The 26602-nt window shown below is 47.4% G+C and overlaps 1 protein-coding gene and 2 long non-coding RNA genes across 3 annotated transcripts in view; 1 reads left to right on the top strand and 2 right to left on the bottom strand.

Moving 5' to 3' along the window:
• Positions 1 to 16569, top strand: part of PIGL (phosphatidylinositol glycan anchor biosynthesis class L) — a 144884-nt gene extending 128315 nt beyond the window's left edge. Inside the window, exons 5-7 of the mRNA XM_027861878.1 lie at positions 7486 to 7517; positions 14260 to 14393; positions 16077 to 16569. Coding sequence (XP_027717679.1) covers positions 7486 to 7517; positions 14260 to 14393; positions 16077 to 16175 — 265 coding nt within the window. The 3' untranslated portion in view covers positions 16176 to 16569. The remainder of the gene's footprint in view (positions 1 to 7485; positions 7518 to 14259; positions 14394 to 16076) is intronic.
• On the bottom strand, positions 8574 to 11764 carry LOC114043041. Its single transcript, XR_003569052.1, has 4 exons — positions 11726 to 11764; positions 10321 to 10436; positions 9416 to 9548; positions 8574 to 8886 (listed from the first exon to the last, which is right to left on the bottom strand). It is a non-coding gene; the product is annotated as an uncharacterized LOC114043041 (long non-coding RNA).
• Positions 11789 to 12823, bottom strand: LOC114043042. The gene is made up of 3 exons (XR_003569053.1): positions 12671 to 12823; positions 12519 to 12570; positions 11789 to 11812 (listed from the first exon to the last, which is right to left on the bottom strand). It is a non-coding gene; the product is annotated as an uncharacterized LOC114043042 (long non-coding RNA).
• Positions 16570 to 26602: the final 10033 nt, after the last annotated feature.

The raw sequence follows: 26602 nt of genomic DNA, 5'->3' as shown, positions 1-26602 counted from the left end.
GCCCAGAAACCGGCTGTATGTGACTATCTGAGCGTCTGCCGAGTTCAATTTGAGAGGTTCGTCATCACAGCATCAGAGATAGAAAGGACCTTAGAAGTCATTGAGTCCACACCTCCATTTTGTAGATGAGCAAACTTAGGCATTAAGACATTAAGTGACTCGCCCAAGGAACAAAATCAGGACAAACCTTGGTACGTCCAAGGCTGTTTATCGTTCCACAGGACACTGTACCAGGTGATGGCAAGAGAATAGGGACCTCTGGCTGAACAGTCACATCTTGGGGAGAGGTCAAAGTCTTCAGTGCTCACCCTCCTCAGATTTCACAGATTAAGGCTTCACCTTCCCTTCCAGACCCTAAAGATTCGTCGTTGGCTGGAAGACATCCTTCCCTGGGGAAGGCGGCTGATTGTTCTTACAATCAGGAGTGTGAGAAACATCATCACTCTGGGTCTGCCCTGGGAAGTGGAGGATGTTGGGTGGGGGGAAGGGAATGGCCACCCTTTGCCTAGCAAGGGGTGTCCTTAGTGGAGTGGAAATGTTATTGGATTTGGAGTCCAAGGACCTAGGTTCAAATCCAGCTTCTGTGATATTGGACAAGTCCCTTAACTTTCTGAGACCTCAGTTTCCTCTTCTATAAAATAAGAATTGGATTAGGTGGCCTTCGAGGTCCCTTCCAGCTCTAAAGATAAGATCCTGTGATCTTAAACCCTGCCCTTACTACCCATTACCTGTGTGAGCAGGAGCAAATTGCCACCCTTTCTGAGCCTCATTTTTCTCCTCTGTAAAATGGGAGGGGGGGGGCCTAGATTCTATGTCTAAGGCAGCTGGTGGCACCACAGTGCATAGAGAATCAGGCCTTGGATACTTCCTAGCTGTGTGACCCTGGGCAAGTCATTTCACCCTGTCTGCCTCAGTTTCCTCATCTGTCAAATGAGCTAGAGAAGGAAATGGTGAACCACTCCAGTATCTCTGCCAAGAAAACCCCAAATGGGTTCATGAAGAGTTGGGCACAACTGAAGCCACTCAACAACACAAGATTCTATATCCTATGCTCATTCAAACGGTCAGTATCACCAGTTTGGGGATGAAGCCAACTTCATAAAAACGCTAACGAGCATCAGTTTTAAGCTTTCGCTCAATGGCTAGATGCCAACATGATTCCATTCCCAGCCCCCGCCCCTTCCCAAGCCATGACCAACAAAAGAGCCTAAATACATGATTCCAGAAATGGCAACAATGAGAACAGCTACCTCTCCCCTAGTTGGAGCTTCTCCAAGAAAGAGTTCCAAGGGCCCTGGAGAATCATTGGTTTGGAAAGCCCTTATTAGCATGTGTGGCCTGCAGAGAACAGGAAGAAGGCAGTGCTCTTCAGACTTAGCTCTCAGTCCTTCCTGGGGCTGGAAGGAGAGTTCAGTAGGTGTCCTTTGCCATCATGTAGGTAAGGGGATAGGAGGGTGGGCTCAGGAGGCAAGTTAAGGAACCCACTGTTAAATAGTCCTCCATCATGTAAGAACAATGGCTAACCTTGAAGATTCTATATAAGTTACTTTACATCAAATTTCATTTGATCATCAAAACCATTCAGTGAGGCAGTTGCTGTCATTATCCCCATTTTACAAATGAGGATACAGACTGGGAGAGGTTTAAGTGACAAATCCAGGATATCACAGCTAGTGAGTATGTGAGGAAAGATTTGAACTCAGATCTTCCAATCAAGTACTCTATCCACTGCACTATATAAGGAAGGGTTGAAAGGATGTGCTCAGCCAGGAGTTAAAGAGCCCACAGGGGCTGTGTCCAGGTATAGACACAACGCCCTGATCTAATAACAAATAATCTCTCCTCTGAGTCACAGAGAGCAAGTACATTATGTCTTTTCCCGCTTCAATTCACATTTTATTTTTTCCCAATTAATAACTTTTATTTATACCTTTTAAAGATCAAAATCCTTTCCCAGCCTACATTTACCTATTGTTTCTTTCTTTGTAGCAAAGAGAAACTTGAGCAAAACCCAACCAATAAAGGCTGTGACAGAGAATGTGTCATCCTATGCTATGGTTCCTCCCACCCTAACCTCTCTCCTGAGTAGAAGAATGTTTCTTCCTCTTTTCTCTATGACCAGTGAGTGAATGAATGAAAAAGAATTAAGTGCCTACTATACGCCAAGCACTATTCTAGACATTAGGATTTGTAGACAAAGGTGAAACAGTCCCTACCACTAAGGTGCTTATATTGTCATAGGGACAACAATTACAGGGCAGTGATGGTTTGGGGAGTTGCAGAGATAAAGAATGGGGCAGTGGGGCCATTGATTGTCACCCCCTTCCCTAAACCAATGGTAACATTGATTGATTACTCCTCCCAGAATAGCAGGTAGAGGTGGAAGGGGCCAAAAGCATCAATGCAAATGGTGCGATATATCAGAAGATGGACAGGATGGGGGGATGTGAGGCAGGGGCTGTGGTCAGCTAGACAGAATCAATTGAGGTGAGTTTGCACTCACTGACTGGCTGATCAAGCTCAGCTTCAGGGCAGGGTTCCGAGTTCCAAGATCGGGTTATTCCGTCTAGTCAAGACACTTCCCACCTCCTCGAGGTGATCCTCGTAGCTGCCTCTGGGGAGTCTCAGAGTGTGCTGGCCGTTCCACACATTGGCAGCTACCGTTCCTCTGCTCCCTCTCTCTTGGCCTTACGGACTGCAAGCATAAGTTACCCAGAGTGGTACCTTGTAACTACATTGGGAAGTCAGGACAAGGGTGCCCAGCTGGCTGGCTGGAGTTCCCTTTAGGGAACAGGAAGTCGCCCTAAATAGCACCTTCTCACCTTAGTGTTCTGTGACCCACTTATCCCTGGCTGGCCACTGGACAGAGCAATTAGACGAGGACAATCTGGGTAACCCAAAAGCCTGGCTTCCCACCCAGGCTTCTCTGCATCCCACTTCTCCCACCCCCGTGTACACGCACTTTCAGGGCCTCATCTTCCAGCATAGAATTGATAACAGTGACAACACTGGCTCCTATTTAGATGGTATGTTAAGGTTTGTCTCCACTAACATCCTCAGGGTGTGTGGGGTGACGCTTGGCCCTGAGTAGGGCCCAGACCCTGGCAGGTCCCCCAGCCAGAGTGGCTTCCAGGATGGGCCCAGAAACCGGCTGTATGACTATCTGAGCATCTGCCGAGCTCAATTTGAGAGGTTCGTCATCGCAGCATCAGAGATAGAAAGGACCTTAGAAGTCATTGAGTCCACACCTCCATTTTGTAGATGAGCAAACTTAGGCATTAAGACATTAAGTGACTTGCCCAAGGTCACACAACAAGTAAGTGTCTAAGGCAAGATTTGAACCCAGGTTCTCCTGACTCCAAGGCCATTGCCCTTTCTACCTTGCTATGTAGGATGATAAATCTTTAGACCACACACAGGAACTCTTAAAGACTATCTATAAAAGTCATAGAGGGGTCAAAATTTGCATTAGTGCAGGATTGCTTATCTAGTGGAGAGGGATCTTCAGTCAGTCAACAAGCATTTATTAAGCACCTACAATATGGCAGGTTTTATAGATATCCAAACCAGATTGAAGGTTTTATATGTTACTTTACATTTGTATTATTTCATTTGATCCTCCAACCACCCCATAGGGCAGGTACTATTATTATCCCCAGGCTAAGTGCTGGAAGTATAAAGAAAGTCAGAAGACAGTCCCTGCCCTCCAGGAGCTCCCAGACTAACAGGGTAGACAACCACTGGCAGAAGGAATTGGAGATCTTTAACAGAGGGAGGGCACTAGCCTTTACGGGATGCCGAAAGGCTTCTTGTAACAGGTAGGATTTTAGCTGGGACTTGAAGGAAGCCAGGAAGGGGAGATGAGGATGGAGGCCATTGCTGCAGGTAGAGATGTCAGGGGAGAAAGGCATAAGAAGACTGGAAAGATGAGGCGGTCAGGCTGCAAAGGGCTTTGAACAGTGAACAGGATTTTACATTTGATCTTGGAGGTGATAGGGAGCCCCTGACATTTACTGAGTAGGAGAGTGCTGTGGTCAGACCTCTGCTTCAGGAAGGTCACCCTCAGTGAAGGGTGGACTGGAGCGGGGAGGGAGACCACTGCTTGTCCACAAAGAGCTGACACAGTCACAGATCCATGAATATTGAAATATGTATGGAAGCATTGTGCAAAGCATTTCCTTCACAATCCCAAGTGTTCCTATCACCATTTGAGAGATGAAGAGATTGTAGCTTAGGCAGCTAAGGGACTTGCCCGGGGTCCTACAGCAAAGGGCTGGAGCTCAGACCTTCCCAAGGCTCCTGACATCGAGGCTGGCTTTCTTCCCATCATGTGACACCAGCATCTGGTATCTAGCTGTATGACCCTGGGCAAGTCACTTAACCTCAATTGCCAAAAAAAAAGAATCATAGGAGGAAAAATGGTGCTATAAAGAGATACTCCTAAGGATAGGTGCCAAACAGCACCATGGAAGGAACAGCTTGCAAAAGCTATTGAGGAACTAAAGATATTGGAAAATTTCTTCAATATCTAGCTGATACACTCAGTAGAATAATTGAATGCTATGTAACCTGATTCAAGACTGAAAAAAACAACAAGAGGGATGGAATCTGGAATCATTTATCAATGTCTGATTAGAGGTATCAATAAACTCAGTCGTTCCATATAAGTGAAATTAAACAGTGTTAGGTGTGGAGTTGGAAACTGCTCCCCTTTTACAAGGATTTTAAGGAGTTAGATTTGAAGGTGAGAAGAAGATCTGAAGAAGATTGAGATTTGGAAGTGCTAAACACTAAATTGTATGCTCCCCTGGATGGGACGGGGGTCCCTTGTTTCTCAGAGTCAGAATTAGAGCTAAAGAAAGGCTGGCGATGGATAAATACATCAACTGGGGAAAAAATCCGAGTTTAAAGAGCTATTGATGTTGACTCAGCCTGGAGACAGAGACGTCCTTGTTGTTCTTTGCACATTACACTCCATCTCCCTCCTGCATGCCTTTTCACTGGGTGTCCTCCATGCCTGGAATGCTTTCCATCCTCACCTGGAGGTCCTGTGTTCTGTGACCTTCAAGACTCAGCTTGTCTCCTACGTCGTGCAAAAGGCCTTTCCGGTCTTCCCTGTCCCACCTCCAGTTCCTTCCTTCTGAGGTTATCATCCATTTACATTGTATGTGTATGTATCTTACATGTGTATTCCTGTGTGTAAATGTCTTTTATCTACATGTTTCTTTATATGTTGTCTCCCTCCCAGCCCCTGAGAATGTGAACTCCTTGAAGAGAATGACTGTTTTTGCCTTCCCTCGTGTCCCCAGTGCTTAGCACAGTTCCTGATACACACTAAGTGCTTAATAAAGGCTTGTTGACTAACTAGCTCAACAAGGGAGAGAGACATGATGGTAGTCATCAAACATGTCAAGAGTTGGCCCATGGGGAAAAAAAGAATTAGACTTGTTCTGCACAACCCCAGAAAGCCGAACGAGGACCAGCTAGTTGGTCCTGGCTGCTGCTCAGCTAAGGTGCCACTTTAAAGTAGATCTCACTTGGGCAATCTGGCCTTCTCTTTCCCTCCGGCCTCTCCAGAATGTCTTTCTCTTTTTTCCATCCCCTTCCCTGGAGCCCTGTTGGCTGCTGGGAGCACCAGCAGAGATGGAGCGTATGCACCGACGTCAGGAGTCTACACTTTCCCAGATCTGTTGTGAGTCAGCCACCTTGTCTGACCTTGGCATCTGCCCCAAGGGAGGCAGAAGGCACCCTCGAGTTGCCTGGGTACATTCCCTCCCTCATTCTTGTGGCCAAGGGTGAGAACAGGGCAGGACAGGACAGGCCTAGGCATTGCCCGCTTCCGTCCAGCTGGGGCTGAGAGCAGAGAGGCAGCCCAGGCTGGCCCTGGTGGCTGTGCCTCCACCCCTTCCATGTGCTGAACTGATTGGTTCAAAAATCACGGGTGGAGTGTTTGGGTGCCTTTGCCCTAAATATGGCACTGGAATGAATGAAGCCGCAGCCAGAGCAGGTGCCCGGCTGGTATGCAAATGAATCCTTTGGATTTCCCACACACCTTCTAGTTACTGGGAGAAGGGAAACCTTCCCAGGAGTGTCCCACCTGAGAACTCTACTGCTTACCAGGCAGCCTCCCACGCACTGTGGGGGAGAGGGGGGACAGTGAGAGGGCTGGCCCCCAGAAAGGGTCACTGCTCTGACTCCTCCCCTCTTTAGCCTTCATTTTCTGTCTCTGTCAAATGAATGGAGTCAGACGCATTATTTTTACCCTCACTCCAGAAAGGCTATGAGAATCAAAAGTGATAATAGAACCAGTTAAACAAGTATTTATTAAGTATTATGAGCAAGACACCACGCTGAGCTCTGGGGCTACCTGGAGGGATCCATGACCAACTTCCCTCATTGGAGGGAACTCCTGGTGTGGGCACTCCCTCCACCAACTCAGATCGCAGCCTGTAGATTATAGAACTAAAATTATATAAGCTCCCTTACAGAGCTGGCAGGGACCCCAGAGGCCACCAGGACCAAACCCCCTTGTTTGACAGAGAAGGAAACCGAGGCCCAGGGGGGTTAAGGAACTTGCCCAAGGGTCACAAGCCTCAGAGGTGGGATTTGAACCCTAGCCTCTGACTAGAGTCGGTGCTCTTCCAGCTGTACTATGCTGAGGTAAGGGGTTAAAAGCTAGTGACCATCAAAGGCAAGATTTAAACCCTGGTCTTCCTGACAACCATCATGCCCTTCTTCCTTCCTTAGTTACACTGTCTTAGGTACTTAGAAAATGAAAATTTAAAAATGGCCCATTCTCCTCCCTCAAGGAGCATCTGTCCTTTTGAAGGGTGGGAAATGTGTACGTAGATGAACAGGGATCAATGGGACCCAAGATGAAATCCAGTCAAGGTGTGCCAGGTAAGTGTGCGGAGGAAGCAAACTCCTTCATTGAGGGGCTCAGAGAAGGCTTCCTGGTGAGGCTTGAAGGAAAATAAGCATCCAGAAGCTAAGAGAGGAAGGAGATGCTGGGTGAGAGACAAGGGCGATACACATTCACAAAGGCAGAAGATGGAGAGTGGGCTGGGCGCTCAGTGTCACACGGTCAGTGTGTATCAGCAGGCCCAGGCTCCCTGGCACTGGGGCATATCTCTATCCACTCCATGTCAGTATTACATCTTTAAACATACGTGGATAGAAATTATCATACAAAAGGAAGATACTTGAAAACAGCAATCCATAGAGCAGTGGGATGGCCTGATGGTTAGAGAGATGGTCTCCAAGTCAATGAGATTGGATTCAAGTGCTGTTCCTGACAGGGTTTTGTCAAGCTGTGTGACCCTGGGCAAGTCACTTGGCCTCTGACCACCACGGGTAAATCTCCAAGATTACAGATTGTAATCAGAAGACCCTGTGCCAATAAAATCATGGAGGGGGGCATTACCGAAATGTAAGATTAGTCCTTAGAGAGAGAAGGCTTACCCTTATCTCTCTTTCCCTCTCCAGGTTCCTACATTCCCAGGGAAAACTGCCTGAAGGTAAGACCATTCCCTGCACTGTTTTCAAGCCAGCTAGTTAGCTAGGAGAAAGGCTTCCACCTGGAGCGCTGATTGGGGTTAGGAGCAGAGGGCTGTGAAACAAAGGAATCCCACATTGAAACTGTTTTGCCTCCTCCATCCTTCTGAAATGTTTATTGGCAGGCCCAAGGCAAATCCTGAGGAAGGATTATAGAATGCTAGACTTGGTGGTCTTGCAGAGGAAGGAAACCAAGTTCCAAAGAGGTTATCAACCTTGGTTAAGGTCACCCTGAGGGTTGGCCAAAGAGCTGAGCCTCCAACCCACTCTGCCCCAGACTCCATGCATTTGCATGGAAATGTGACTGGAAATCAATCAGTCAGCAAACACTTATTAAGCACCTACTGTGTGCCTAACTGTGTGCTGAGCTCTGGCATTCAGACCCAAAGCATTCCAAACCCAAAACCAAACCTCTAGTGAGGACATTTCAGGCCTGTTGGTGGGTTAGGATGGGGAGCATCCCTCACTGTAAGAAGGAAGGAGAAAGTGAAATGCTCTGCTTGGTATAGGAGGATGAGGGGGCTGCCTCCCCCTGGCAGGGGCTCGCCCTGAATCATGTGCACCTCCTCCTCCCAGCTCTGGGAGAGGCTGATTCTTTGGCATCTTGGAAGGGAGACCAAAGCTTGGAGGCTCTGTGTCCCAGGGGAGGGGAGGGCAAGGCCCTGCCCTTGAGAGGCCTGTGCCAGGCACTGTGGGCACTGCCAGCCCTACTTCTCTGACACGCTTTAGCATAGGGGCCCCACCCAAGAGGAGTCAGCATCTTCTGAGAGAAAGCTTCTGCCTCCCGAGGTCCTCTTTAAAGTCCCTCGTGCCTTGAACGGGTCAGTCATGGAATTCACAGCTGGAAGGACCTGGGAGGATATCTAGTCCAGCCCCTTCATTTCACAGAAGTGGAACCCGAGCTCCAAAATACTTGTGAGGCACCTACTGAGTGCAAGGCACTGGGGATACAAAGTTAAAATGAAAATTCATCTTTGCTCTCAAGGACTTTATGGGAAGAACACTGGCTCTGGGTTTGAATCCAGGCTCTGCCACTTCCTCCCTGTGATCTGGGGCAAATTATTTCCCCTCCCTAGGCCTCAGTTTCCTTATGTCTAGGATGAGGCTGTGGAGCTACAATCCCAAGATTTGCTTGAGTTCCTTTTCGCTGCCAAACCACGAGCCTAAGCTCTTGTATTCTGTAGATAACAGACGGAGCTGGGCATTCAACTCGGATCTTCTGCCTCCACATCGAGGGCTTGACCTATTCGATGATGGCTTCTCCTCCTCCTGGCAGAGCCAGGGCAGCCCAGAGATGTCCTCACGGCTCACATTTCAATGGGGCTTCCAAGTCTGCAAAGAGTCCCACAGGACAGGGAGGGTAAATACCATCATCTCCATGTTGCAGATGAGCTAACTGCAGCACCCAGAGGCTAAGTCAATTGCCCCACACCCCATGGCTGCCTCTTATTATACCTGTGTGACCTTGGTCGACAATTTGGATCTCTGACACATTGAGAGGTCACATAGTAAAGTGGGCTGCTGAATTTCAAGACTGAATCAGAGACAATGAATCTGGATCCCTCAGGAAAAGACTTCTCTTTCATCTAACCTCTCTGGTCCTCAGTTTCCTCTAGTGTAAAATTAAGGGGGTGACCCTGATGCCTATGAGGTCCTTTCCTGGTCTAAATGATTACAGTGCTGTGATCACACCAAAGGAAAGTGTCTGATCTGAGCCCTGAACGTAATCATCCTTCTTCTAAACCAAGAGCACCACACTGTGCATTGGGAGGGCAGCAGGAAGGAGGATGGCAGAGGGAGGGCACCAAGCTCCTGGGCTGCACACCCCATTCAGGATATGCATTTAAACTCCTTCACTTACAAAATGAAGCCGCTCCAGGAGCAAGGCAGCACGGTTAGGAAATCCACTGTCAATCTGGGATCCAGCAATGTGACCAAGAATGCTTGCACTCTGTCCGACTTTCTGTCTTCACCAAGGCTTGGCATCTCCATGGCTGTTGGGGTGTAGAAAGGGTCCAGGCTGAGACCAAACTGGCTTGGAGCTTCTTCAAGGGGCAAACCCTCACTGCTCCCCCTTGCAAATCACAATGAAGAACTTAAGAGTCAGGAGATGTAGCCCCTGAAGGGCAGTGATTTCCCAGGAAAGGGACCTGATCAATGCAGAGCACCAACACCGGCTTGGAGTCCTGCCTCCCCATCACTTACCTGGGGAGGCTTGGGGAAATGAGTTCACCTCCCAGAGATTCAATTTCCTCTTCCATAAAGGGAAGAGGTTGGTCCAAGGTTCTTAACCTGAGAACTATGAACTTTAAAAAACAAACAAACCATAATTGACTGACCATACTTCAGAACGATTTGTTTCCTCTATAATCTCATGTATTTTATGTCATGCATATAAAACCATGATACCGAGAAGGGGTCTGTAGGCTCCTCCAGATGTTGCCGAGGAGCTCCAGGATACAACAAGGTAAAGAAATCGTGATCCACATGGCCTCCACAGTCCCTTCAGTTCTCACATCTTGAGCATTTAAAGACGAGGAAAGGGAGGGTGACAAGCCAGCATCCTGGCATGACCTGGGCACCGGAAGTCTGCATATGTGACTTCCTTGTCCCAGCTCTGCCCCTAATTATCGGAATGACAAGTTGTGGGACTGCACATCATAGGATCATGGCTCTGCATCTGACCTCAGAAGCCATCAAGGCCAACCTCCCTCTGTTTTTTACAAATGAGGAAACTAGGCCCCAGAGAGAGGTTTATTGACTTACCCAGAGTCAAGCAGCCAGTATCTTGGGCAGGATTTAAAAGGGGGTTTTCCTGAGTGCAAACTCAGAGCCCTCTCCACTACATCGTGCTACCTGTCTAGGCCTGCCTCAGTGTCCTCCTGTGTAAAACAAGATGGTTCGGTGAGATGAGCTCCAAGGCCTGTTGTCACCCCTCCCCCACACAGCTCTGGAGCCCTCCAAAGGTGGTTGCCACAGGTATTGGTTCTGGCTGCTTCCAGATAGGATCCCAGCATCGAATATTCTCTGATTCTGGACAATCCCCTCTGCACCTGAGCATTAGTGTAGGCTGGACAGCACCCCCCTCCTCAGCCCTGGGAGGAAAGCTGAGTGGATGGGAGGGATTACATCATCTCTGTCTCTCAGCCTGCACAGAGCAGCCGCTGGGAAGGCTCAAGCTTGGGAGCAGCACTTTACACTAAGCCCTTCCAAATATAGGCTGGGCCACACTGCCCAGCTGGCATGTGATCGGGCAGGCCTGAGAAGCTGGCGCTCAGAAAGGCTTAATGAGAGCTGAGTGATGGGGGTGTGCAGCCCAAATACTTCCTTGGAGAGATATGGGAAACATGGCCTGGCCCTGTGCCTGCTGCATTCCCACGTCAGCCCAGTGCCCTCATAAATTATAGATCATTTACAGCAAAGCCAGCTGGGGCCGCTGGGTGAGCCGGCTCACCTTGGAGAGGTCAGAGAAAGAGGCGTCTGCGTGTTCCAAAGTGCTGAACTCCCCCCATGCTTCCATTCCCCATCAGACCCTTCTTACCCTAGATGGAAGTTAGCCTCCTTGCCCTTGAGAGAGCCTGAGACTGGCCTGAGACTTGGGGGCTGAGAGAGGCATTGACTTTGCCCAAGGTCACCCACACACACACAGCACGAGGGATCATCGCCTGGCTACCGAGGATGGCACAGCCACTCTTGCCCTGGTCCCTAAAGGGCTGCACTGCTGGAAGGCAGCTTGGAAGCCTCCAGTTGCTTTCCTCTCCTATACTACACTCTCCCAAGGGTCACAGCAGCTGTGACCACTCTCCTTCAGGCCAGGTTTCCCTGGCTCATTGCCCAGCTTGCTGGGTGAGGCCTTCAGAGAGAACCTGGGGAGCCAAAGATTCCTTTCTTTGCTCAAAGGGTTTTCCCCAAAACCCCTCCTCAACTCCCCCTGCCCCCAACACATGTTCCATTTATAGGAACACCCCCCCACTCCCCCCCCCAGGCTCGTTGCCTTCTCCTCACCATGTCTGCTGGCGTAAATAAACTGATTAAGAGATGAGCACCAGATGCATCTATATCCTGTAGGCCCTGAGCCCCTGCTCTTCTCCACCCTTTATCCTCCCTACCCACCTTTAGCCAACCTAGCCAATCACAGGAGAGGGGGAAGACACTTCCTGGGTCACCTCACCTTCTGGATTCAGCATGGTACAGTGAAAAGAGTGGAGTTTGGAATCAGAAGATTCAGGTTCTAGCCCCTGGGCCTCAGTTTCCTCATCTGTAAAACAAAGAGGTTGGATTGGATTGTGAAGGTCTCTTCCAGCTCTGATTCTTCATGTCTCCCCACTAAAGGGTGTCTGGGGGTCATTTTGGCCGAGCTGGGTAAGCCCATCATTTATTGAGACCCAGTGTGGTTGTAACAGAGGAACCCCAGGGGCTCATGAACCCCAGGTTCTAGTCCCATCCTGGCCTCTAGCTCACACAGGGGAGGAAAAGGACCACTTACAGTCAGGAAGAGCTGGGTTTGAACCCCACCTCAGACACACACTGGCAGTGTGACTCTAGGCAAGTAAGTCAGCCTCTCTGAGAATTTCTTCATCTATAAAATGGCGCTCATAATAGATACCTCACAGGGTTGGAGGTATCTGAAATAAGCATGAGGCTTCTCTGAGCCTCAACTTCCTCCTCCGAAAAATGAGGCAGCTTGATGGTGAAGTCAGGAGGCCCTGAGTTCAAATCCAGCCTAGGATTTGGCCCTGTGTGACCCTAGGCCAGTGACTTGACCTCTGCCTCAGTTTCCTTGACTGCAGTCCAGCTACCATAGGGGGTAAAGAATCCTCACCTTGCATTTTTTTGTGCAGTTCTTAGAAGTAAGCAGCTGTAGTGAGGAGTTTTAAGGGGAAGTGACTTGGGGGGGCGGTAAAAACAAAGGTATCCTGGAAACTTTTTAAAAAATAGATTTTATTGATGTCTTTAGTTCTTACCTCGCCTGGGTTTTCCCTTCTATCTCTCCTCTTCCACGCCACAGAGTCATCCCTTATATCAAAGAATAAAACAACTTTAAAAAATAAGAACATCTTATAAAAGTAAGACTAATAATACAACTTTAAAAAATAAGACTGGCTCCCGAGCCCACCTCCCAAATCCCAAGCCCAGCAGAGCAGCCCCTTGCCCAGGACAAGAAGCCCAGGATCCCGGCAGTTCTCTGAGCCAAGGTCTCTGATCCGACAAGTGCCAGGCTCCAAAGCCTGCCCAGAGAGAAGAGTCCATGTGACTCCTGCCTACCCGGGCTGGGCACACGTGGTCGGCTGCCCACGAGGGAGCAGCGCTGAGCGCCATCTACCTCTCCCAGACCTTTACTGCAGCCTGCTCGCAGGCGGGCATGGGCTAGGTGACCTTCACCTTGGTGCTGAGCCTCCCCTCCCACTCCCAAGGCGGGGCTGGGCCTGCCTGATCGTCCAGCTTTTCCCCACCCCAGTTTGGGTTCTCTGCCTCCTGATGGGAACTTCTCTGATGGCAGCCACAGGGGGAGAGCAGAGCTGCCCTTAGGGAGCACCTAGGGCAGGGGTTCTTAACTTTGTATGTCATTGGTCCCTTGGGCAGCCTGAGGAAGCCTGCGACCCCTTCTCAGAATCACGTGCTTAAATGCATAAGATACAACTCTTAGGGTTACAAAGGAAACCAATTCCAAGGAAATAGTTATCGAAATAAACAAATCCTAGGTCTGCAGGTTAAGAAGTCCTGAGATTCTAGTCCAGCCCCCTTGGATCCCTCCACATAAATGCCCAAAGTTTAGGCAAAAAGCAGGAGGAGCCAGGCCAGGTCCTCCTACAAGAGGCTGATCTGGCCGGGCAAGTCTCTGGGTAAATAGAGTGGGCAATGGGGTGGCACTGTACAGTAAGAAGTTATGCTCCTATGAGGAAGGCCAGGAGGGAGGGAGGAGTCGGGGGAAGCATGATGCAGAACGTTTGGAACCGGGAGGGAGAAACAGAAGCAGTTTGTCAAGATCAAAGAAGGGAGTGCAGACGGAAAACACTCTGCCAACCCCGAAGCTCTAGGTAAACCCTGGCCCTTCTTTTCATGTGAATGCATGACCAGGTAGCTGCCAGCTTTGTGCTGCATTCATGAGTGATCTTGGAGGAGCTGTGGCATTTGGGGCTGGAAGGGACCCTTTCATTTTTATAGTGGGGGAAAACTGAGCCCCAGGGAGGTTCTCCGAGTTACCACTGGAAACACAGGCCCAGATGTTCATCACAGGTGCAGGATCCCCACCCTCCAACTCAAAAATAAAGGGGGAGGTCCACCACGGCCTCCTGTCTCTTTGGGCACTGAGGGACATAGGGGAAGAAAGGGCAGAAGATCTGGCCAGAAAAGATTCGTGAACCGGCAGAGATAGAAGCCGCTATGGAATCAGCTCGTCCATCCCTTCACATCTTGTCCTTATTGTACAAAGGGGTAAAATGACCTGTCCAAGTCAGTCACACTGTGACTTAGTGGCCTAGCTGGGTCCTCGATTCCTAGTCCAGCGTTCTCTTCACTGTCACCATGTCCCCTCCTGAATGTGACAGGCAATGCAGTGTAGGAGGTAGGGCTGGACTGGCAAGGGGGCAAGGTGGTTGGGAAGAATTACAAGGGAAGAAGCCACGAGCTCATATTAAAGGAGTTAACCCTCTTATCTCCCTTACTTCTCCTCTCCCTGCCTGCTTTACCCAATCCCTTTTCCAGGGTGCTCGGTCCTTACCTTGGAGTCTGTGAATATACTGCGGAAATACATATCCATCCTGGATCTGCCCTTCACCTGGTTACAAACCCAGGATGTCCTCTTTGTGCTAACCAAAAAAGAAGCACAGCAGGCCAAGGTGAGGATCCCATGAGTCTCCTGAGGTCCAGCAAACCTGAGTCTCTGGCAGGCCTACACTAAGAGGACCATCTACCGCCACCTTTTATTCTGTTCTGGGCTGGGCACTCATGTCGGAAGTTTCTTTGGGAGGGGGCGTGGTCATTGGAACTAGTATTCCTCCTTGTACAATCCCAGAAAAGGTAAGTTACTCTAGAAGAATATAAGCTCCTTGAGGCCAAGGTTTGTTTGGGATTTTGACTTTGTCTACCCCAGTGGTTTTGGAGAAGGAAATGGCAAACCACTTCAGTATTTTTGCCGAGAAAACCCTATACTAGGTTCATAAAGAGTCGGACACGAATGAATGGTTGAACAACACCCCAGTGGCTTACAAGGTGAATGGAACATTGTTAATGCTTAGTAAGTGTTGAATGAATGAATCTTGAGGCACTTAATAAATTTGTTCAGTCATTTGTCATGTCCAACTCTTTGTGACCTCATTTGGGGTTTTCTTGGTAGAGATACTGGAGCGGTTTGCCATTTCCTTCTCCAGCTCATTGACAGATGAGAGTCAAATAGGGGGAAATGACTTACCCAGGGTCAAGCTAATAAGTGTCTCAGGCTGAATTTGAGCTCATGAACATGAGCCTTCCTGATCCCAAGCCCAGTGCTCAATCTACTGTACCACCTAGCTGGCCATTTAATAAATATATATGAACATGAATGACATGAATGCATAGGGTAAGTTGAGGATGACTTAGAGTCTTCCAACTTGGGCAGCCAGAAGGATTGACATGTCAAGCTTCAGGTGCCTATGGGATAGACAGTTCAAAACATCCAAGGGTCAGTCAGTGATTCGGGACTGGAGTTCAGGAGAGAGGCTTGGAGTGGCTCTGGGAGCTGGGAGTTCTCTATGTAAAGAAGAAGAAAGTCGAGTCCATGAGAGCTGAGGAGAACGCTGAAAGAGGAAGGCAAAGGGAAGAGGGAGGTCAGGGAAGGGCTCCTACTGGTCACATGGGAGCCTTGGTTGGAGAGATGGAGCAGCACTTCTAGGTCATCCAAACCAGCACTCTCTCTTTTCAAAAGGGGAAAGCAAAGCCCACAAAGGGGAAGTGACTTGTGCAAGGTCATTGTGCAATGGTCATACAGGCCATTCTTAGCAGTGCCCAGACCCCAACCCAGATGCCTTTGGCTCCAGAGGCTTCACGCTGCCCTTCAGGCAGTACCAGCGTTTCTTTTCAGTCTCCTCGTCCAGCCATCTCTGGCCCTCAAAGCCTCTGCCCTCCTTCCCAACCACATTTTTATATGGTGAAATTAATGAAGGGCAGCTCTGATGGGAGAAAGGCACCTGAGAACCCTACAGAGCGGGTGAGGGAAAAGGGAGGGGAACCTCCCAGGACTGCCTCGGGCCTTTCTCCCATCACTGTCCTTGCATCTTCCTGACTGGCGGACCCTACACAAGCCACTTCATCTCTCTCACTTCCTTCCCCTGTAAATTGGAGGTGCATGGTAGCTCAGCCCAGCTCAGGGAGTTCTGTCCAGCCCAATGAGCATCTCATTACCACGCCCTGTCCTAAGCCCTGGGGATCCAAAGACAGAAGGAGAGAGCTTTGTCACCCTCTCGGGGAGTGTCCTGCCCAGCTAAGCTGGGACCATTGTCATTGTAGGCACGGCTCCTCACCGTTGTCCTTCTCCCTCCCTCCAGAAGGCCATGCTGTGTCACAAGAGTCAGCTCCTCTGGTTCCGGCATCTCTACATCATCTTCTCCCGCTTCATGGTCATCAACTCTCTGAACTTCTTCTAACACTGTAGAGTCTCAAGCACCCAGGAACAGAGGCGGAGTGTTCCCAGGAGACAGGGCTCTCTCTAGGTCTGACCCTGACCCGCTCCGGAGGCCCAGCGGTCCATCTACACCTGAAGGGTCAGCCCACAACTGTTTCTTTTCCCAAGGAAGCAGACAGCAGAGGTCATCTCCACTGAGCTGTAGTCAATAAGCATCTGCCCTTCTCCACACAACCTGCAACTAACTGTACCAAAAAGCCTGAATTGGTGGGAAACGAACAGATCTGTGCCCTCCAGCTCAGTGATTTTCTGGGATCCGGGCCGGTTAATATGGGAGGGGAAGGACAGAGGACCAATCAAGTGAGGGACAGAGGGCTGATTCCTTTTCTTTCTCCATTAAAGCTTTGATATGTTCAGGTTGGTCTTACTATTTCTTGTGAGAGTGCAAAGAGGGCTGAACTTGGAGGAAAGAAAGCTGGATCTGTTCCTTGTGTGATCCTAGGTAAGTCATTTGTCATCTCTGAGCCTCAGTTTCCTCGTATGTGAAATGAGTGGAACAACCCTTGCAGGACCGACTTCACAGAGAGACTCACCTGAGATCATCTCCGTAAAGAATTTGGCCAACCCTAAAGCACCTCACAACTGTCAGCTGTGACCCAGTTGAGTCAGAAGACCTGGATTCATGGCCTACCTCCGACACATCCAGGCTTTGTGAGGCCAGGCAAGTCTCTTAAGACTATAAGTGGCAGAAGCACCATTGATAGAGGCAATTTCCTCCTCAGGAGCTCCCAATACTACGGAGATCCCAGGTTTGATCTCCAAAACAAGTGCATCAGAGAGGTCCAAACCACCAGTGCCATGAGATGGCCGCCGGCCATCCAGACTGGATTGCACTGGATAGGCGGCTTCTGAGGTCCCTTCCAACTTAAAAAGCCTGGGATTCTGCACTAACTACCTGGCAAAGAGATGAGAGATGATGATTTGATGGAAAGAGATGAGGGATGAGGACTGGTGGATGGGGAGGGGGCAGAGACCCATCCAGTCTAATAAGGAGCATGGGCTGCATGGAGGGAAGTGATACCAGTTAACACGGGCAAGGTAGAGTAGCTCCAATTTGTATTGGGCCTGAAACACCAACCAGGCAAAGGAGTTTGAATGTTCTTCTGTGGGTACTAGGGAGCCACGGAGGATTTTGGAGCAGAATAGTGACAGGCTGGTCTCCAGATTCTCTTCCAGCTCTGATACTCTTTGATCTATGAATAGGAAAAGGATATTGTGAAACTATTAATACAAACAGGAAGGAAAATACAAAGAGGAGCAGTACCTGAGACTTCGCAAGATTCCGGTTCTTCCTGCTCTCACGGCTTTGATGGGGTTAATGTTGGCCTATGGAGGCTTGTGAACCTAGAATCCTTAAGCCACCATGTCTTTGACCAAAGGAGCTACAATCGCCCTAGACATTTCAAGCTCCAGAAAAGAAAAGAAAAGAAAAGAACAGTAATAGTGCAGCCTCAGGGTCCGCTGGACACTGCCCCATGCGCCATCTTCTCAGTTCTAATTTTGTGAACCCGTAAAATAACAGCTCAGGGCCAAGCAGGTGCCAGAAATTCAATTTCTTGCAGCCTTAAGTCCATCCAAAGACATAATTGACTGCCTCAGCTGAAGGATTGACCCTGGGACTCCTCCCCTCTCCCTACCCTCCCCCCATCTCCAGCTCCATTACTGGTTGCCGGCTCCATACATCCCAATAGAGGCATGATGATGGTATGTAGAGACCATAAGATACCATCCAGCTCCTGCTCCCCCTCTGGCTGATTCACAGACATCGAGGAACTCCCCGGGTCAATGAAAGATTTAAAGGGACTCTTCAGGTATTTAAAGGACTGGCCAATGGAAGAGGGATTAGCTTTGTTTTGCTTGGCCCCCTGCAAGGCAGATCCAGGAGCAGAGGGCGAAGAGAGGCAGGTTGTTTGTGCTGCCTCTAAGGGAGAACTTCCTCTTTCTAAGACAGAAATTTATTCTAAATCAGAGGGAAAATTTCTCCATGATGAGAACTCTGGAAAAGTGAGATGCCTTGTAAAGGAGTGGCTTCCTCATTGTTGAAGTTCTCAAAGCTCTTGATGACCAGGAAAAGGCCTTGACTCTAGAGGCAGAGGACCTGGATTCAAATCCTGCTCTTACTACCTGTGTGACCATGGGGAAGTCACCTCATCTCTGGGGCCTCAGTTTCTTCATCTGCAAACCAAAGGAGTTGGGCCAGATGGCCTCCAAGGCCCTTACCAGCCCTACGTCTGTGCTCCGATATGCAAATACAACTTGTCAGGGATGTCCATAGAGGAGATGAACTTGGTGGCTTCCTATATCTCCCAGCTCAGAGATTCTCCAGTTCTCTGTCTTGATCACCTCCAAAATGCCAGCCAATTCTCAGTCGATGAGAAGAGTGGAGGTGAGCACTAACCTGAGGGCTCCCCAAAAGGCCACTTTAATGACCTCAGTCATAAGTCAGTTTCCTTCCAACCACAGCAGGCACCCTCCTAAGAAGTTGTGGTTAAACTTAATTTCTGGGGGCAGCTAGGTGGCTCAGTGGATAGAGCACCGGCCCTGGATTCAGGAGGACCTGAGTTCAAATCTGGCCTCAGACACATAACACTTACTAGCTGTGTGACCCTGGGCAAGTCACTTAACCCCCATTGCCTAGCCAAAATAAAAAAAACAACTTAATTTCTATATAATGAATTCCGATCTGAATGTCTGGGGTGGGGGAGGGAGCAAAGCTCACTATTTAAAGGAATTTGTGTATGAGAAGTGGGAGAAAAGATATGAAGGTGGGGCCTAATTGGAGAAGAATAGTGAGCATGAAGGTAACAGATTATGGTTTACAATGGAAGCCATGAAATATGACAAGACCTAGAAGGAGGCCATCTCCCCATTGTGGGTAGCTTCTGTGGAGGGTTTTGGGAAGAACACAGATGAGAAGGGCCCACTGGGGAAAAAAACATGGTTGGGTTGGGACTTGTACCCATGGAGGGCAGGGCTGTGTCAGAACGCGAAGAGAATTAATTCTTTTTTAAGGTTGTCAGTATCTTTTGTTTTCCTCTCACCTTCATTTCCCACTCTATTGCTCCCTCTTCCAGTGGGCCATCCATTGAAACAAAGAATAAAAAAGGGCGGGGAGGGAATAGTTTGGTAAAACCAACCAACTGACCAACCCAGGCTGACATAAATGAAGAGTAGGCCCCGCCCCTGCCTCCGCCTCCAGTGTGTGCTCCTGTCTCCTCTTTGGGGGCAAGCTTGGTGGCTGCAATTTCCCACCACTCCATTTCAGTTTAAAGTCACTCTTCTCCTGCATAGCCAAGGCCCCTTCATTTTCTTACATGATTGTTCTGGGGGCCTTGATCTCTTCCATCTCTTTCTCTTTCCTCTAAAATAGGCATATTCCTTTTCCTTTCTCTTCTTAAAAAGTGAGTTTTGTTTATACGTCATTTTGGGATCATAACCCCAATTCCTTTTAGGAATTGGACAACAATTAAACAATTGGAAACCAATTAAGCAAAAACAACTCACCTATTGACCACACCTGACAACATATGTAACATCCTGCCCGAGTAACCCCCCACCTCCCTGCCAAGGAGAAAAAAGCCTGTTTCGTTATCCATATAGGCCAATCTTTTCTTTTTTTAAGGCAATTGTGGTTAAGTGACTTGCCCAGGGTCACACAGCTATATATAGGCCAATCTTAACCTATTCCTGGCTAAGGAGAAACCTGACTGGAGATTTCCATGTGATGTTGAATATAAGAAAGAAGAAATATATCATGGGGCAGTGGATAGAATGATGGATTTCAAGTCAGGGGACCTGGATGCATGTCCTGCCCTCATACTTGCCACTTGCGTGACCTTGAGGAAATCACTTCATCTTTCTGAGGCTCAGTTTCCTCAACTATAATGTGAGGGAAATGGAACTGATGGCCTCTAGGTTCCCTTCGGCTTTCGATCTCTGCTCTGTAAGGCTGGAGAAATTCAGTTAAAGTAGAAACAAAACAGTAACATGTAAATTCCATTTCCCTCATACATGTTTACACAGCAAAGCCTGAAAAGGTTGGGGACTTTGGTGGCTCCCAACCACAGGAGAAAAGTCAGGAAAGTTCTGGGTTTTTTTTTTTAATGTGGTAGACCATAATGCTCAGCTGGAGTCTCCCACCTGGTAAATAAACAGGAAGCTCTTAAGGAAAGAGCCACATCACTGATGGAATCTGAGTCTTGGTTGAGAGTGGCAAATATGCTGATGTTTTTAAGTGAAGTATTTGAATTCCAAGTCCACCACCACTCAGCTAACCAGTTTCCCAATTCAGGGCTCTGGGGTTTCTTTCCCACAGCCTCATCCCGAACATTCCTCTTCTAGTGGGCCCACAACAGACCTTGGCACTTCAAAGGTAAGTCAAAGAGAAGCAGATAACCACATATTTGGCTGAAACCCCCAAACACACATACACACACGCACACACATGCACGCAAATGCAGACATACACACGTACACACACACGCACACACGCACATACACACACTCTTCTCATCAATAAGACAAACTCATTTCTCTAGATCCTTCCTGCAGTCAGTATACAAAGAGGAAAGCAGGACGGTTTTTAAAAATCTGGTATTTCTCAGATTCTTTAACTTTTGCCCTCTGTTTTGAGAAAGCATCACTCTCTGTGTCTAATTACTGGCCAAGAAAAGGTTTGTTTAAGTCTATGGAAAGGTAAATAGCAGTGTGGTGTGGTGACCAGAGAAATAGATTTGAATTCAGGAAATTCTGAGTTCAAATCCTGATTCTGACGCTTCATGGCCATATGTGTGGGCGTGAGCGGGTGGTTAGGGCTAGGCCTCTTCAGGCCATGTGTACGTGTGTGTCCAGTGGTTCAGTTTTGGAGTTAGATCAAAATGAGACCCTCCTGGACCTTCCGACATTTAACAAAAGACACTTACTTAACAATAGTGTGGGAAGGATATTCAGTGAAATACAGTGTTGATACAGGTGAGTAAAGCTTCTCACTGTGGCAAACACCACAGTGGTGCCCCTAGTCAGAAGGCGTGTTGACTCACAGTGCCCCAAGGAGTCTGTCCAGTCTGAGGAGCCCCAACTCCTCATGGGCTTGGCTTTTTAGGACTTAAGCTATGCCAATGGTTTGAGCTTTAGTCAATTAAGTCTCTCTTCTCTCTCTCTCTCTCTCTCTCTCTCTCTCTCTCTCTCTCTCTCTCTCTCTCTCTCTCTCTCTCTTTGTCTGTCCCCCCGTCCTCCCTCTCTCTCTTTCAGTTTCTTTCCACGTCTGTCTCTCAGTCTCTTTCTCCCTCTCTCTGTCGCTCTCTGTCTCTGCCTCTCTGTCTTTGTCTCTCTCTGTCTCTGATCATCTCTCTCTGTCTCTGTTTCTCTCTGTCTCTCTCTCTGTCTCTGTCTCTCTGTTTCTGTCTCTGTCTCTCGGTCTCTGTCTCTGTCTGTCTCTGTCTCTGATCATCTCTCTGTGTCTCTCTCTGTCTCTCTGTCTCTGTCTCTCTGTTTCTGTCTCTGTCTCTGATCATCTCTCTGTCTCTCTCTGTCTCTCTGTTTCTGTCTCTATCTCTATCTGTTTCTATCTCTGTCTCTGTCTCTCTATCTCTCTGTTTCTCTATCTCTGTCTTTCTCTCTCCCTGTCTCTCTCTCTCTCTCCTTAGAACTATAGAGCTGAAAAGGAGCTAGGCAAATGAATGAATACGTGAGTGAATGCATGAATGAAAAAGCATTGCTATGTGTCACACACTGCTGAATGGTAGGGATACAAAAGCAAAAGCAAAGACAGACCCTGTCCTCAGGGAGATTATATTCTTAGGGGGAGAGACAGCACATAGAGGTCAGTGGTGGCTAAGGAGAGTTATTTTGGTTGGGAAAGTGACAGGCATGGTGAGTGGAGCGATAGCCTGGTGGATGAATACATCCTTTCTGGAAGCAATGATGGTTGATTAGCTTGTGGATCCAGAATTGGAGAGTAGGAGAAGGAGGCAAGCACATGTGCAGTGACATGGAGGCCAGTGAGATGACCACGGGGAAAGTGTGGCTAGAGCCAGCACTAGATGTATTGGGCAACAGAGACAACCATCATTCAGGACATTGGGGTACTGGGCAGGAGCTCCAGGCATGAAAGGGTTAAGTCTAGGGCTAAGGGTCTGATCTCAGAGATGGCTAGGGAGCAAAGATCATCTGGTCAGGCCTCTTCATTATGTAGGGAAGAAGGGGTGTGACTTACCCAAGGTCTATAGCTAGTTGGGAGCAGAGAGAACTAGAACCCAGCTCTCCTGACACCCAAGGTCTACTTCTCCTCCCACCACTCCTCATCTCCACACATCCCTCAGTCTGTATGATGTCCACTTGTGGTTCTTTTTCCCCTCCGGGATTTCTCTTGAAGCCCAGGGATGCCTGCTCCCTGAATTTCTCTCCCCCCTCGATTTTAAAAAAATCTGAACTCAAAAATGTCAATTGAAACAAGCACTTACACGCATTCGGTAGAACAGAGAGGGTTGCGTATGAAGCTGCCAATAGCCATCATGTGCAGCTCGCTTTTCTTTTTAAGTATATAACAAATTCAACATGTCACCTTCAAAGCTGTCTTACTTATCTGTGATTCCTTCTGGCCTTCCTTCTGTTCTCTTCTGAAGCATTTCAAAAACATGCTTCAATGACCTCTCTCTCTCTCCTTCTCTCTCTCTCTCTCTCTCTCTCTCTCTCTCTCTCTCTCTCCCCACTGCCCCTTCTTCTCTTTCAGCCACCCTAATTCCTAGTTTTCTTCACTCTTCCCAATCCCCCCACCCACAAAAAATGAGAAAATGCAAAAATAAAATCCTTGTAACAAATGCACATTATGAAGCAAACAAATTGTCATGTTGGCTGTGTCCAAAAATGCCTGTCTCATTATGCACCTCAAACGCATCACCTCTCTGATGGGTTAGGACATGTGTCGGCTCACCAGATTTCACCTAAATAAATACACTTGGGTAGCACAGGGTGATTTTCTTTCCCAACACTCCTAGGATGGGCCCTGAGCCTCTACCCCCTCCCGGAGCTGGCCCAGAATACAACCTTTCCATTCCATTTCAGGACATTGGGAAGCAGTTGTAGCTAAGCATTTGCTTATGTCACAACTATGGATTTTCTTTGATTGCATCAGTCATGGAAACAAGCATTGAACCAAAAGGACTTGGGCTGAAAAGAAGTCGGGAAACACAGAGGACCTTAGAGTTGGAAGGGACCCCAAGACCATAAATATGGTAGGATGAAAAGGCCTTTGTCTCGGAATACCAAAATTTAGCAGGGCACGGAAAGCACTTTCAATCCTTTAGCAGCATAGAAACAGAATTTAGTACCTAGTTAGTGAGAATAAATGGGATGCTGGCAGATGGTGGCTTCCTCTCCCAACAACCACACTCTAGTTGCACTCATCCTCCACTAGCCCTGCCTTGCTGCATTCCCCCACCCCCAACAATGACCTCATGGTCTCCTGAGTCTTTTCTGCCCTCCTTTGGACATGAAGACATTTTTTTGTCCTCAAAGGACATTTTGTGCCACTTTCCAAAGGGGAACAATTGCTAGAGACCATCTAGTCCCACCGATACCCAAGCAGAAATCTCTCTGCCGTTCCCAAGAAGCAGAGCTTACTATGACAAACTATATTGTATCCACTATATCACCAATACGCCCATGAGTCTCTGATCTTACTGAGTGATACAGGTCACCAGTCACCCATGCCTGTTCATCCTGTGTAACTCTGGCCCATAATCTCCACTGTGCCTACTATGAAAATATATCAGGTATGGAAGAAATATAAAAAAAACTAATGATGCCTCTCCTCCTTAGAAGTGTCCCTACAAATGTATAAGAACTAGTGCTATTCCCTGATAGATAAATGGTCAAAGGATATGAACAGGTGATTCTCAAAGGATGAAATCCAAGTTGTCAATGGCCATGTGAAGAAAATATTCCAAATCACTGCAGGTCTTCCCAGACCGATTCCTTTGAGAAGGCAAACTAAGCCGTCTTTTGCCTCAATTCTTACCTATTCTTTAATCACTGAATGGGTATTGTCTCAGACAAACTGAGGTCTGGGAAAGACCTTAGCTTAAAAAGGCTAAGGTCTCCCACTGCAGCCAGGGCCATCTCCACTCATCCTGATCTGTATCTTGCCACTGGACCCTGATGGCTCTGGAAGAGAGAGTGAGGCTGATGACTTTGCACAGCCCTCCCTCACTTAAATCCAATTCACTTTCAAGTCAAGACATCACTCTCCTGATGTCATTGGTTCTCTTCCAGAATGAAGGATAAACACAACAATTCTGAATCACTAATAAGAAAATAAATGCAAATTAAAACAATGCTGAGATTCTCTCTCACACTCATTAAATTGTCAAAGATAACCCAAGAAGAAAACAACAATTGTTGGAGGGACTGCAGGCACACTAATGCACTGTTGATGAATCTGTGGATTGGTCCAGCCCTTAGCCACTCTGAAAAGCAACTTGAAACTATTCCCCAAAAGTCACTAAACTGTGTATACTCTTTGACCCCAGTACTAATAGATTATACCTCAAAGCAATTTTAAAAAGCTAGAAAGGACTCATATGGACAAAAATGTTTATAGTAGGACTTTTTATTGAATTAAAGAAATGAAATCAAAGTAGATGTGCATGGATTAGGGAATGGCTGAATAAACTGGTATGTAAATGGAATATTATTATGGTCTGTTGTTGTTCAGTTGTTTTTCAATCATGTCCGATTCTCCATGACCCCATTTGGAGTTTTCTTGGCAAAGATCCTGGAGTGGTTTCCTATTTCCTTCTCCAGCTCATTTGACAGATGAGGAAACTGAGGCAAACAGGGTGAAGTGACTTGCCCAGGGTCATACAGCTAGTAAGTGTCTGAGGCCAGATTTGAACTCAGGAAGATGAGTCTTCTCTAGCCCTTGCAGTCTAACCACTGCACCACCTCACTGCTCATTGTTGTGGTCTAAGAAATTACAAAAAGGATAGATTCAAAGAAGCTTGAAAAGGCTTATGTGAACTGATGCAGAGTGAACTGAGCAGAACCAGGAGAACAATTTATGCAACAACAATGTTGTAAAGACAGACAAATTTCAAAGACTTAAGAATTCTAATCAATGCAGTGGCCAGGACTGCAGAGGACCAGGGAGGAAAGGTGCTACCTGTCTTTTGACAGAGTGGTATTAGAGCCAAGGTACAGAGTAATATATACGTTTTCGGATGTGGCGAAAGTATAGATTTCTTTTACCTTAATATACTTATTTGTTATAAGGCTTTCCCCCTCCCTCTTTTTTTTCCAATTTGGAGAGATTTGGGGATGTGGAAAATAATGCCAAAAAAGGAAAGAAAGGGAAAGAAAAGAAAAAAAGGGTCACTGAAGCATTTTTTTAAAAAAAATGTATCAAAAAAAAAAACAGAAGTGAGTTTAGTAGAACACACAGAAAAACAGGAGAGCTGTTATTTTTTTTTAGAGAAGCCATATGTAATATAAGTTTCAGATACGATTTGCTCTGTTCTGCCTTGAATATGGAAATGTTCATTGTGTGTGTGTTTGTTATTCATAAAATAAAAAAAAATATATCTCACCAATGACCAGTGGAACAAGCATTTATTAAGTGCCTACTATGTGCTAGGTCCTATACTAAGTGCTTCACAATTATACTGGCCCAGGAAGTCTCTGAGGGAAGCTCACTACTCCGAGACTTAATAGTTCCATGACTTTGGGAAAGTTATTGAAGCTCCTTAAGCCTCAGTTTACTCATCTATAAAGTGAAAGGGTTGGTCTAGGTAGCTTTAGATGTGTGACCTGAGAATTCTAAGTAACTAAAAACCCAATAATAGACCCAGAGAATAGATAATGAAACATAACTCCCTTCTCTTCTCAAAGAGAAGTCGTGCCTTCTAGGACAGAATCTTTGTATACATTGTCACTCTATTAGTATACTATTTACCTTTGTTACAAGGGAAGGTTTCATTTTAGCAAGAAGAAAGAAACGTAGAAGAACTTTAGAGCAAGCAGGAATCTTCTAGTTCAAATCCTTCATTTGAGGAAACTGAGGCCTACAAAGGGGAAGTAATTTGGTGGCACAGTAGATAGAGTGCTAGTCCTGGGGTCAGGAAGGTCTGAGTTCAAATCCCATTTCAGACACTTTATTAACTGTGAACTCGGGCAAGTCATAACTTCTACCTGAGTTTACTCAACTCTGAAATGAGGATAATAATAACATCTACGTCCCAGCATTGTTGTGAAGATCAAATGAGATTATATTTGAAAATTTTTAGCATAATGCCTAGCGCATAGTAGGTGCTTAATAATGCTTATTCACTTTCGTAGTGAATTATCCACTGCCTCTACCTCACTGCCCATTATTATGGTCTAAGAAATTACACT

Source organism: Vombatus ursinus, unplaced genomic scaffold (assembly GCF_900497805.2).
Source record: "Vombatus ursinus unplaced genomic scaffold, bare-nosed wombat genome assembly UNPS02014768.1, whole genome shotgun sequence".
NCBI classification, from domain to species: Eukaryota; Metazoa; Chordata; class Mammalia; order Diprotodontia; family Vombatidae; genus Vombatus; species Vombatus ursinus.
This window is presented reverse-complemented; position numbering and strand designations above follow the sequence as displayed.